Consider the following 13,147-nt stretch of genomic DNA (forward strand, 5'->3'; position numbering starts at 1 on the left):
CGAGGCAGCTGAGTGGATAGCCTCGGTCCTTGAGATGATAAAGAGCTGTGAGCCTCTCGCACTTGGTGTCTGACCTGTTCAAAGCTGATTCCTTGTAGTAAAGTTGCTAGTAGGTTCAGATGACCAAAGATACACTGGGCCAGATTTTCATTGGGCTGTGAGGCGGGCTTTCAGGTGTGCGGGGGGCAAAAATCACGAATTCGGGGGTCCTGACACCATCCCGCCCAAAACCCGCCTCCACCTAAGTTTCAAGGGAGGCGGGTACCCGTCCTGCACTGGGACCCGCCGACCCGAGGCGGGAAGGGATTAGTGCCAATTAACTGCCTGTTAACAGGTAGTTAACAGGCAGTTTTTAGCCTAATCCCTATTTTGAGGGGTGTCGTAGGGGATTCCCGACGGCTCCAAACCACGCCAGGTTAGAGCAGGCGGGCCGTCGAGTTGAAGGACTTGGAGGGGTCGCGATGTCGGTGTTCAGGTGAGTGATGGGTGCATGAGTGCAAAGGTAAGTGTGTTTGGTGTGTCTAAACTGTGTAAAGAAGTTTTACTTACCTGTACTTACCTTAACAGCCTTTCTTCCTCTAGGCTGCGGGAGTCCATCACTCAGCCGGAACTGAAAGCTGAATGGCAGCGATTTGTCAAAAGTGACAGCCTTCAGATTTGAGTGCCGGTGACAGTTCTAACAGAGTCTGCGTAGAAGGACTCAGGTTAGAAGTCAGACTGTCAGTGTTTGACAGCTTCAAACAGCTGTGAAACACTGATATTTCATCTGTCAAAAACTCTTGACAGATGAAATTTCAGTCTGTGACGTCACCTGTTGCCGGGTGGCCCTTAATTGACCCGAAAGTTGTAGTCCCGCCTCCTTCCCGACAGCTTAAGGAAAATCCAGCCCATTGTGTCTTGTGTTGAACAAGACTTTCCTGTTCATATTTCGACTGTGATTCACATGGCGCATCAGGAAATTCTGGGCCATAAGGGTTCTGTTTGAAGCAGTGAATTGACAAGTCTGGCTGAGAATGGCACAGGCTGTTCTGTCCCTTCTGGCAGAGCACTGACAGGAGTGAGGGATGTTACTAACTGGATGTAGACTGGAGTGTTAACCACAAGGGAGGAGAAGATGAATCATGTAGTGCTACCACTGAAACCAAACTGGAAATGAGAATGATTTCAGTCTATATTGTGAGTCATATTGAAAATATGAACAGGAACCTCTTGTTCAGCACAAGATAATGCTTCTTTGGTCATCTGATCCTACTAGCAACTTTACCAGTAGGAATCAGTGCCTCAGTCTTCTCCTCCTCCTCACCCCCTGGCCCTCCCTGAAGCCATCCTCTTACCCAAGCCCTGACCACAGATCACTCCTCAGTTTCTCCCCCCACCCCATCTCCTCTCCTTCATCAGGCTCATTTTCCTTTTCTACACCCTTGAACCTCTCCTAACGCAATTCCTGACCACACATCTATCTTTTCTGGACCCAAGGCTTGCTGATATTGTTAGCTACTCCCCTTCCTCAGGCACTGTTGCTCAGCCCTTCACAATTGTCATCATCATCATCACTCCCCTCCTCAAAAATCTCAGTCTCAGTCTTTCTGTCCTCTCCCACTACCACCGCACCTCAAACCTCCCTACCATCTTAAACGTAGTAGAATGTGTTGAAACCATGCAATTGCAAAACCCTCTCTTCCAGTTCCATTATTTCCTATTTGCATCTATTTAGGCTGGTTTCTGTCACGTCGGCAAAACTGACATTGCCTAGTCAAAGTCACTGATGACACACTCTATGGCTGCAACTCTTATGCATTATCTCTCCTTGACCTCCTCATTCTCTCCACAGTGTTCAACATGGCCAATCACTTCACAGTCCTCCATCATTTACCTCCGTGACAATGCTCTTGCTTGGTTCCAATCCTATTTCTTCCAAAATAGCCAGCACATATCCTGCAATGGCTTCTTCTTCCACCTCATGATTGCCCAAGTTTCCATCCATGGAGCCCTCCTATTCTTTGTCTGTACATTGCCCCTCAGCCCCCTCATCTCCAACACCCTTAACTCCATGACTATCAATGTGCTGTTTGAGTGCTTGTCTGACATCAAGTTGTGGATAAGCCAGAACATTCTCCAAATTAATATCGACAAGACCAAAGCCATTCTGATTGGCTCTCCACCTAAAACAATGCGCCTTAACCCCTGATTCTATCCTCTTTATCAGGATCTGATTTTGATGGTGCACAGTCTGAGCTTTAGCAGCATCTCCAAAACTGTCTTTTTTCCACCTTTGCAACAGTGCCCACCTTTGTCCTTACTTCACCATTGCTGAGGCTCTCATCCACACTTTTGTCACCTCCATTCTTGGCTTCTCCAATGTTCTCCACATCTGCCTCCCAATGTCTACGTAACTTGTCAGAAACCCTGCTGCCTACATGCTTCTCTGCACGAAGTATCACCTCTGTCGTTGACAACCTCCATTTGCTCCCCATCCCCTAATTTTTATTCAATATCCAAGTTCTTGTTTACAAATCCCTCCATGGCCTCCTTATCCTTAACTCTGCAACCTCCCCCAGCCCTACGTACCAGCATGTGGCCTCCACTCTTCTGACTCTAGCGCCATTTGTATCTCTACATCCCTCTGTTCCACCCTTGGTGACAGAGCCTTCAGCTTCTCAGCCCTGCTACCTCTCTTCCCAGCTTCAAAAGCATTTTCAATCCCTACCTTTTAGCTACACCTTTGGTCAGCTCCCCTAATTTCCCTACAGCTACTCAGCTTCTGTTTTTGCCCCTATGAAGTGTCTTGGGACTTTTACTATCTTATAGGGCTGGATTTTACCAGCTGAGATGAGTTGGGAGCGGGACTGCAGCCTTCTGGATTCTAGTCCTGCCCCCAGTGACGTCTGACGAACCCACGCTATTTTCCCTTGAGTGGCATTGTCAAGCCCGCCCCCCTGCGGGCTTACTGACCAATTAAGGGAAAGCTGGTGACAGATGACATCAGCGTATGATGCTTCATCTGTCTCAAAATTTTTGACAGATGCATTGTCAACGTTTGACAGCTTTGAGACTCGGGGACCCGCCTCCCGGGAAGATGGCATGGAGGCGGGTTGGGAGCGGGGTTGGTACCCGCTCCCAGTTTCTGCCAATTTCCTGGCAGTCCCGCCTCCAAATCTGCCTCCTCAGGGCTGGGAAAATTCCCCCCATAGGAGCAAGTTGTAATTATTACTAAAGCTACATAATATTTAGCCCTAATCACCCAGTGTTTCCACAGTTTGGCTCATTTACAGGTAACAACCTATGTACAAACTGTATCATCTACAATAGTTATATTGTGATTCTAGTTGGTTTGGACATGTCTCTCTTGATAAGTGGGAACAGTGTATTAATCATGGCATTTTTTGGCTCTAATATATAGAAATGAGGTTTTCTCTCCTGGTTCCAACTCTGAAGGTAGCTTGAGTATAGTCTTCCTGGCTCTACATTGTCACTATTTTGGTATTTATTGTGAGTCATTTTGAAATGAGCTATTACAACCATATCAATGACAGCTAACACAGAGAGTGGGATTTAAATCACTTGGAAATCTTCAAATGTTATTTTGGTTGCCTGTTTTTTAATGTGATCCAGATAAGTTTTGAACTTGGTGACAACTTAAGTTAACTAGCTAAAAACAAACATAAAGGATTGAATTTGTAGGATAAAGCTATCTGGTGTCAACTAAATAATTTGCAAGATTGCTGCATTCTCTTGTTCAAAATCCATAACCTCTTTAAGCATTATGCCAACTTTCTGCAGGACAGTAGATGGATCTGAAGTCATATCATGCTTCATTGTTTCTAACCCCACAACTGAATCAAGTTACTTCAGTACCTCATAGATAGAAATAACAGCTCTGTACTTGGAAATATTCACATTAACAGTTCTCTGGCCATATAATGTGTGTGCATATTTGTGTGGTCTCCACTCAACATCTCCCTCAGCAGCATGGCTGAGATTTAAACCTCACCTTAAAAAAACTGCTATCCACTCCCTCCATTGTATATTATTAATAGTTTCTTGCATTGACTGCACTTCACCTCATGGTCAGCAGATATCAGACTGGAAAAATATTGCAAATATCTGGTTCGGCCTTGATGGAGCCTCAGTGACAGGTGTCACAAAGTGGAAAGACTTTCCACTTCCACTCCCCCACACTCCGTTAGGTTCCCAATTTTACTGGGGAGGAGAGACATCTACCGCAGTGCAGGGAAAGCCGGAAGGTACATCATTTCTTGGCCAATGTTGATTGCCTCTGAAAATGGCTGGCTGAAGAGTGACATCGATGCACATCACCTGCCCACCAGCTTGGATGCAGGAAGCGCACTGTGCCCCAGCCAAGCTTATACAAGAAAACAAAATAGATGGGGCAATTCTGCACTCCCAATGCAGAGCATTCGCTAGAGATAGGACTATGTACCATGACCATCCCCCCACCCCCGATTCTCCAATCCACGATCCCTGCAAGTGTGGCTCCCCAGTGATGATGCAGGATCTTGGAATTACCCCATCAAAGATTATTTTCCACCAAAACTGTCTGAAGCTACTTAAATCAGTGTGCACTGACTTTTTAAATCATTTTAGAAAATGTTTTAAATAAAAGCTACAGCTGACTCTTGTTGCAGTCAGGGCTGGAATACAGCAAGTGAGCCAAGTCCATCTTTATATGGGAAAACAGAACTAAAACATTGCAATGGAAGGAATGGAGATGACTTTAAGAGAGTGTTATGCATCTATTGTTCTGAAGGGTAAAGCTTGGGAAAGCCTTGATATTTGCTCATATGCATTCTTAGGCTATTTGCATGTTAATTATGCACCTGAAACATTGGTAAATCTTTGCACCCAGCACAGTATAGCACAGCTATATCGAGTTTAACAATTTCAGATCATAACCTCAGCCCCTATTACATTTTTACTTATATTTTTTATCCACACCTTTGTTTTGGCCTTTCCCCCCCGCCCCTCTCTTTTTTTTCTCTCTCCCACATGGCAGCTGTCTCCTATTCTGCCAGCGCATTTCACACCTAATCTAGAGCCGTCTTTTGTCTCCACTAGTCCTATCACCATCTCGTCTCATTTTGAATACCTCTTAATGTCTATCTCGTCTCGTTTTGAATACCTCTTAATGTCTCTTCACTTCTCTTTTGTTCTCTCCCAGCCTGGCCTCTTAAATCTATTTCATTTCCTGTGCTTCTTTAGTCTTGACAAAGGGTTCACCTGAAATATTGACTCTATTTTCTCTCCATGGATGTTGCCTGGCCTGCTGAGTTTTTCCAGCATTTTCTGTTGTTATTTTGGATTTCCAGCATCTGCAGTATTTTGCTATCGTACATATAGCATAGCCCTATGCAAAGTAAAGTTCAGTGAGACTGACCTCTGCCTACCCCTCTGTGATATGACCTATTGGTACATCAATGTGCCCTGCTGCAAAACCATTGGTGCAATACCTTCTGAACTATGAGGATTCGATTGTCGCTGTAGGAGGTGGAAGACCAAAGCCAGTGAGCAGTTACTTTTAAACGCTAAAAAGCCCAAAATGGTTGACAGCTCAAAACATTAACAAGGCAAAAATATATTTGCAGTGAATATTATCGCATGGCACTTGTCACGTAATACCCTCCAACATTTACTCCTTAGTTAATGTTATGTGCTAATATTTTTTTTCTTGTTCAGTTCCAGATGTAACAATGTTTCTGATTATTGGTGCGGTTGCTTTTGGAACCCTTGTATTAGTAGTCAGCGTTGTTACCATAATATGTGTGAGGAGGTACGTATTCTGCGATTTACGTAAATTGTGCATAGTAAACAGATTAGTGAAATTATTAATCTGTGTCATAATGTGCATCGTTCTTTTCCCTCAGGAGAAAGAAACAGAAAAGGAACACAAAACAGTTAAACAAGGGCACCACTGCAAGAAATCATGTAAGACAATCTTTGTTACAGCTAACATGTTTATTAAATGAATTGGCTGTTAATGCAGATCTAATGATGGGCCACATCAATTTAGAATTATCGTGTAATCTGCCAATCCAACCTTTTATGACACTCTCATCCATGGGAATTGGAAAGCAAAAATGGATTAAAATATTGTCCTTTCTTAAGGGCTGAACTTCTGTCCATCCCTTACAAGGCAAATGATGGTCAGGGTTGGAGCTGGGGCAAGGGTTACCCTAAACCAGGAGTTCCCACTCTGGGATGAACGGGACCTGGTGTGGCAGTGTTGGCTGGTATTCTGAGTGAATGGAGGTGTACCAACCTCCACGAGGGTGCATGTGAACACCACTGGCAGATCCAGGTAATGGGGTTAATAGGACCATGGATGGGGTCTTGGGAGGGGCAGCCTGAGCAAACCCCCTCCCAACGGGCAGGTGAGCCCTTATGTTTTTGGCAGGCATAGGCAAGTGGGCGCCAGAGATGCTTTTGAATTGGCGCTTCCACCAGCCTGGCCCATGCTAATGAGGTGTCCTCCCACTGACCCCACTAACTCTGGTGGGGTCAGCACTGGAGGACAATATTGGGCATGATCCCGGCATAACCAGGCGCCTGGAATTTTTTACCCATTGTGTAACTGATCTGTAGAACAAACTCCCAGCTAAGGTAGCTGATGCTATGTTGATTAACTGAGTAGCTGCTTTAAAAATGAGCCAGATGGCTAGCTGGTTTGGAACACGATTAAAAGTTGTGGTAAAATTAGACAGAGCAGAACATACGTTCCATGAAAAAACAATCTTGTGCCATGAAAAGTGATCAAAGATGATTAAGGTGAATAGTTGTAAGTTTTAATTCAATTCAATTCAATTTTATTTGTCATATATGCAGCAGATGTGTGTACTGCACAATGAAATGTTGATTTTTACGAGTCCTACCTTTAGGGGGTATTCTGGGGTTTCTGTCGATTTGTCTTTGGGGAGCAGCAAGAACTTTCTTCCTAAGGATTAAATAGACATAGCTGACTGACGTTTTCTGGTTGCATACGTCTTTGTGTTACTATTTGCTATATTTTCTTTTGGTTGCTGATCTGAACAAAAAAAAATCAGTTTTCCTGATTTTGTACTCACTAAGTGTTTGGTTACATTAGGAACTGGAGGAAAGTACATTCCTAGATTGTCCCTCTGACTTAGACAACCCATACAGATGCCAGGAATGGGAAGAGTCACACTAGTGCAATTAGAGTGAGGCTTCTTGTAAGATTGGGGTAGAGCACAGTGTTGAGTAGAAGGAGCTTCACTCTGCTTTTAGTAGCTCGTCCTGTAATCAATTTTGGAATGTTTAATTGTGTGTCTTGAATGAGCACAAAACATTCATCATTTTTTTTAAAGGAACCTTTTTCTGGTTAATATGCAATCTTGTGTGTGAATGAATGTGAGTTGTAAAAGATAATGAGGAGGTAATTTAATCCAAGGGTCAGATGATATCTGATAAAGGACAATGAATGTTAATGTATGTAATAAACAATAGTGACAGTGGCCAGTCCTTTCATTTTGTGAGCATCTTTCTCAAAGTAATGGAGCATGACTCTCCTGCTAGCTCAGCTGGTTAAGGCAGGATAGTTCTATATCCACATCCTGGCCTGTGTGCTACGTTAGCTGGGATGCTGGTAGAAATGTACAATTTTTGATCCCAGCACCTCTGCGTAAGGTAGGGGGATAAAATCATCCTGGCTTCCCAGTACTAATTGTCTTCCAGAAACATCTCCTGGTAATGTGCCTGTGTGGATGTTGAGCGAGGACAGAATTAGGCTCGGTTGAGATGATGACATCGTGACATTGGAATTAATTCACAACCAATTAGCTACACATCCAGTTATTCCTTGAACTGCTTGGACAAAATGTTGACAGAGTGTCCTAACAAATTATCCCACACATTTTTTTGTCATTATTTCAGAAATAAATTCTCCTCTCAGAAAAGAGTAAAGCAGGGTGATGGGATTGAAACCCAAAGTTAACAAACTCGCAGTTACTTTTTGCTTTAACTTGTCTTCTCTGCCTCTTTTTTCAACCTTGCTGGTGTTCCTTACAATGGGCATCAACCCTTTATTGAGTTTATTTATTCATTAAACATTACCTGAACTTTGTTTTTTTTAATGATTGTTGCTGTCTGCAGTACAATTCTAATAGCATCTCTTTACAAACAGCAAAGAAGAGCCAATCAAAACAGCTACTCAGTTCCTGACGCCTACGAACGAGCCAATTCCAGAACCATGGAGTATCAGGACGATGCTATTTATGCTAACTTGTAGGAGCTAACACAGATAAACTGACCAAGGACCTTCACTAGCAGATCTCGGACAGATCTTCATCACCATGAACTGCTCCCATGTTTCTGTTTTCATTTTCTTCACTAAACAAGGTGACTGTCAGATTCATTCCATCTGAAAACTAAATAGTGAACATTATTGTAATCCTAGAACAGGATGGAGGAGAAAGTAATTTGTTTTTTCTTCTTTCAACTTTTAAAACATTTCTATTTTTTTTCCCGTTAACTGCCATATGACCATTTTTATCTAGTAAATGTAACAATGTTTTGGTGGCAACATCTGTGTATTTGCATACTTGGCAACTAAGAATTTACAGGAAATATTAACTTAGCAATATACATGATGAAAAAAAAATTGTTTCTGAGAAACTAAACCACTCCTTAAAGAGTTTCAGGGATAATTCAAAACTTGGCTTCAGGCATTGTAGGAATTTTATTTTTGTAAGTTTCTTTAACACTTTGCTATGTGGATTGTGTCGAAATACATTTTGTTAGGAGGCCAGAGAAATTAAGGGTTATCATGTTACTTTAGAACAGGCCAACGTGCCATAATCAGGGATTTTGACCAGATTGTGGGAGGGTATCAGTACACCATATTGTTTACTGCCAGCTTGTTTGTTTGCACCGGGAATATTTAACTTGACTTTTTGACTTGTGCCCCATTATGTATGTTTTGTATTTCTTATTATTCAACCATGAACATCCTCAGTTGATCAAAAGCTTCTTCGCAGCTCCAGGCTTCTTTGAGATCCCTACAAAAACAACTTCTAAATCTATAGTTCTGAAGTACAGAGACACAAATTAGGGCCTTTTATTGAGTGGACACTGAGCAGGAGAAGGAAAGGGAAGGGAGGGGTGGGGCAAAAGCACTGTAGCAGGGTTTTTAGGAAACTTTTGAAAGTAGGGAAGGAGGTGACAAGATGGAGATACCAATTAAGGGAGCTGCAGAGAGAAGGAGATCATTAGTGGTTGAAGAAGCAGTTGCCAAAGCATTGGAAGGGCAGAGCGTACACACAAATATACAACCAGAGGGGGTCATGGAGATAGGAAGAGGCAAGGCCATGCAGAATTTGAATTTGAAGAAAAGAATCTTTGTCAATATACTGGGGCATGGGGAGCCAGTGGACCGCGCGGCGTGATGGGGATGCAGTTCTTAGTAAGAATGTAGGCTACGGCTTTCTGAATCACTTGTAGCTTGTGAAGGGTGAAGCATGGAAGCTGGCAAGGAAAGCATTGGCGAAGTCCATCCACAGGACGGTAAAAGCATAGATTAAGGTGGGAGAGAGGTAGCCGTGGAGGCAGCCAATGTTTTGGAGGTGAAAGAAATGGATCTTGGTGATGGATTGGATGTGGGGATGAAGCTGAGCCGGGGGTTGAGCAAGACATCAATGTTCTGTACTTCTAGATTTAATCTGAGATGGGAGTGAGGAAGACTGATGGAGTCAAGGCCAGAAGAATGTAAATGCTGGTGGAAGTCCAAAGTGTCTGGCATTGGTTTGCTGATATTTAGTTGGAGGACAGTTGTCTCATCAGGATCTTAATATCAGGCAATTAACTAGGGTGACAATAGTTCTGGAGTTGATAGAAGAGGTGGAGAGTAGAGCTGAGGGTCATTGGCAACCATGTGAAAGCTTACTTCATGATATTGGTTGACGTCACCAAAGGTATTATATAAATGACAGAGGAGGGTCTTAAAGAAGGAAACCTGGAGCACGACGGGGACGATCTGTAAGCAGTGAATACGCAGCCATTACCAGATCCCTATCAATGAATGATCAAACAGGAAAGCATGAAGGTATCAGGATAAGCAAAACCATCTCAATCCTGCACTCCTCCACCATTGTAAGATACTTCACTCCTGTGAGGTACCTGTTTTGCAGACCATTAGGAACTGAAGATGTGGAATTTCTCAATGGGTCCTGCTTGTTTAACTCAACAGGAAGGACCCTTGAGAAGTATGTTAGTGAAAGCTAATTTTCTTTCTCTCTCTAGTCAAATGAACCCTGCAAAGCCCAACCTGTTTAGGAATGCTGAGGGTAAAAATGAATGAAGACCAGTATTTGAGATCAGGTTCCCCAAGTCTAGAGTTCAATACTGGGAGTTATTGGAGATTTCCTGTGCATGTTACATAGAATTAACAGCACAGAAACAGGCCATTCGGCTTAATAGGTCTATGCCGGTGTTTACGCCCCTCAGAAGTCTCCTCGCACCTTACTTCATCTCATGTTACATGTAAGAACGTCGTATACCCATTTATAAAGAGCATGATTATGATTTTGTTACACATAGTGCTAAGGGAGGCTATGTGTAGCTTAAAGACCATGTGGTGTATTTTCTTTGTGTTTTTTAGTGACATTTAATATTTACATCAGGTAAACTGAATCAACTTTCTATCAGGCCAGCAGTTAAGTGAAAATGTCTGTTCTACTTTCAAGCTACTTCATTGGGCTTGTTGCTAAGACCACATACTAACACCTTGCTTAAAAAAATTCTTAATTGGGCAAAGCCACAGTGTTGAATAACGTTGCAATGGTAGGCAAATGTATTTGAGAAATGGAAGTCTGAAGGTGATTCTCATACTTATACTTGGTGTGTTAAAGACAATTGTGAACCATTTGCCCATACAGTAATCAACCCGCTTTTATGTAGTTAATTTTATAAAATGCAACAAATATCATTGTGTGTGAAATAAAAAAAGCACAAATCAAAGCCCACAGTTTGATAAAGCCAATAATTTATTTCCATGAGCAGTCGCACAGAACCATAAATTACAACATAAAAATAACATCTACTGAAAACCATACTCTGAAATACATTGTGAAGCATGAGATAAATAGAGGACAGTAGATAATGATGACTAAGGTACAGATTTCCTTTGGATACAGATATATAGGCCAGTCTGCTGAATTTCGTAAGAAATCGGTATCTCATTTTCATCAGATTGTTCCTTTCATTAAGTGCATGGGACAAACAACAACAAAAAAACCTAAAAATGGAACTGGAGATGAGTGTTATTTTACTCTGCTGTTTCCATAGAATACTAACTGCTAGATATGATACTCACCTAAGCAGTTTCAGAGTGTGAACTGATATTTTCACATCCATCATAACATTGGTAACATCTTAAGGGGGAAGCATCGCCATATTGGGGATTTTCTAGGCAGGTACTCAATTCCTGGAATAACCTACTCTTGAAGCTTTGCTACAACAAAACCCCATGGGCTGCTGCTTGAGTTACAACAATACTCGATCTACACATCAGAACATTTTGCAAGGTGGTTTTCACATTTTTACCATAGTTTTTGTAGCACTAGACGCAATCAGGAATGTGGTTTGCTGACTGTACTAACCTCAGTATACAACCGTGCTAAAATGCCTTACAAGACACGTTACCACGTGACAGTAGGCGTTTAAGTGTAAACATGGGTCCAATACAGAATTCACAAGCAAATGACTAATTTTTCCAAAATGCAACTCATAACACACGTGATTTTCCAAAATGCAACAACATAACAAATATGAATAGAATGTAAATATAATTTTCCACAACATGGAAATTGTCATGGTTCAAAGAAACTGAGACAATGCAAGAGATTAAACAATCTCTGTGCTGTATGCTTGTAGTTTAAACAGTGGACCTCATCAACAAATCTAGGAGGCCATAGACTTGGGGATTTCACTGAAGTCAGTGATTTCCTGACACCAAGCATGCGCATTTTTGAAGATTGACAGAACCAGCGCATACAGGCTGAAGCTGGTATTAACAGAATGGAAGTGAGTGAACTATGATTGAAATTAGTTCCCAGCCCAGTGCGCAAACTGCATGATTTACAACATTTGAAATACCTGCCGTGTTATTAAACAGGAGCTTAAAGTCTAAATATGCAACTGATTCCATCGGCACCCTAGAGTTTCTCAAAGACCTATTGAGATTTACAGTATACAAGGTTTTGAGTATAGGGAGAGCAAATAACCAATAGAAAAAAATGTACGCACAGTGCAGGAAATATGGAGGGAAAATAACTTGACTGTTTTAACAACTAGGAGGTGGAAACCATGATGAAAAGAGCCGGGTGGAGTGGAAAGGCAAGTTAGCAGTATAGTTAGAAAAGTTCCACAAATACAATTATGAACATAATACAAATATATGTCAAAAACAGCACACTATGGAAAAGATGTAGCTATAGGTAGTACCAATCTCTGTCTCATTTCTTTAATTATGTACATCACAGTGAAACAAGCATTTGTTATAATTTCATGTTAAACGCATGGGACTTTATTAAACTTCTAAGACAGAGTGGGAAAGATCACTTCGCATATCTGTGGAAGAAACGCCTCACAAAAGAAACGTGACCATTTAACTGTTGGTTTCTGCCTGAGCTGTCGCCTGTTTACTACAACTGCGGCCTCATTTGTGCACAGCAGAACAATGAAACAAGACCCTTTGTAAGTACAAAGCCACACTTGCGCTGACAAACAACACCCAGCACCCAGTGTATTTCATCTTTACCTCAGTTCTGGAGGAAGATGCCAGCTTATACTGTCAGATAGAGAACTCTGAGATCTCGTGAATGGGATTTCAAGATAAAAGTAACTTCTATAAGAGCACTGGGTTGCTTCACCTCTGCTGTGATTCAGAGTAAATCCAACTTATTTTTCTTGTGAATCAAACCTAAAGGGGACAATCATGTAGACTGCAGGAATCTAGAGCTAGTCCATCTTTGGACTTATGGTGAATGATGTCTGGCCGACTGTATTTCAGGTCTAAATGCAAAATGAGTTTTTACTCATTTGTAATCAATGACATCGTTGCTGTTTCTGCAGCTCAACATTCACTGTTGTTTAACAGTTTACTCAGTAGTCGGTGTCA

At 42.0% G+C, this 13,147-nt stretch overlaps 1 protein-coding gene across 2 annotated transcripts in view; it reads left to right on the top strand.

Moving 5' to 3' along the window:
- Nucleotides 1-10,991, top strand: part of cd226 (CD226 molecule) — a 72,742-nt gene extending 61,751 nt beyond the window's left edge. For both annotated transcript variants that reach the window (XM_085993437.1, XM_085993438.1), the window contains 3 exons: nucleotides 5,695-5,788; nucleotides 5,883-5,943; nucleotides 8,156-10,991. In XM_085993437.1, the coding sequence (XP_085849563.1) occupies nucleotides 5,695-5,788; nucleotides 5,883-5,943; nucleotides 8,156-8,260 (260 nt within the window). In that variant the 3' untranslated portion in view covers nucleotides 8,261-10,991. The remainder of the gene's footprint in view (nucleotides 1-5,694; nucleotides 5,789-5,882; nucleotides 5,944-8,155) is intronic.
- The last annotated feature ends 2,156 nt before the right edge of the window (nucleotides 10,992-13,147 follow it).

The sequence above is a fragment of the Somniosus microcephalus genome, chromosome 7 (genome assembly GCF_052327205.1).
Source record: "Somniosus microcephalus isolate GS21.2 chromosome 7, FLI_Smic_1.0, whole genome shotgun sequence".
Taxonomy (NCBI): domain Eukaryota; kingdom Metazoa; phylum Chordata; class Chondrichthyes; order Squaliformes; family Somniosidae; genus Somniosus; species Somniosus microcephalus.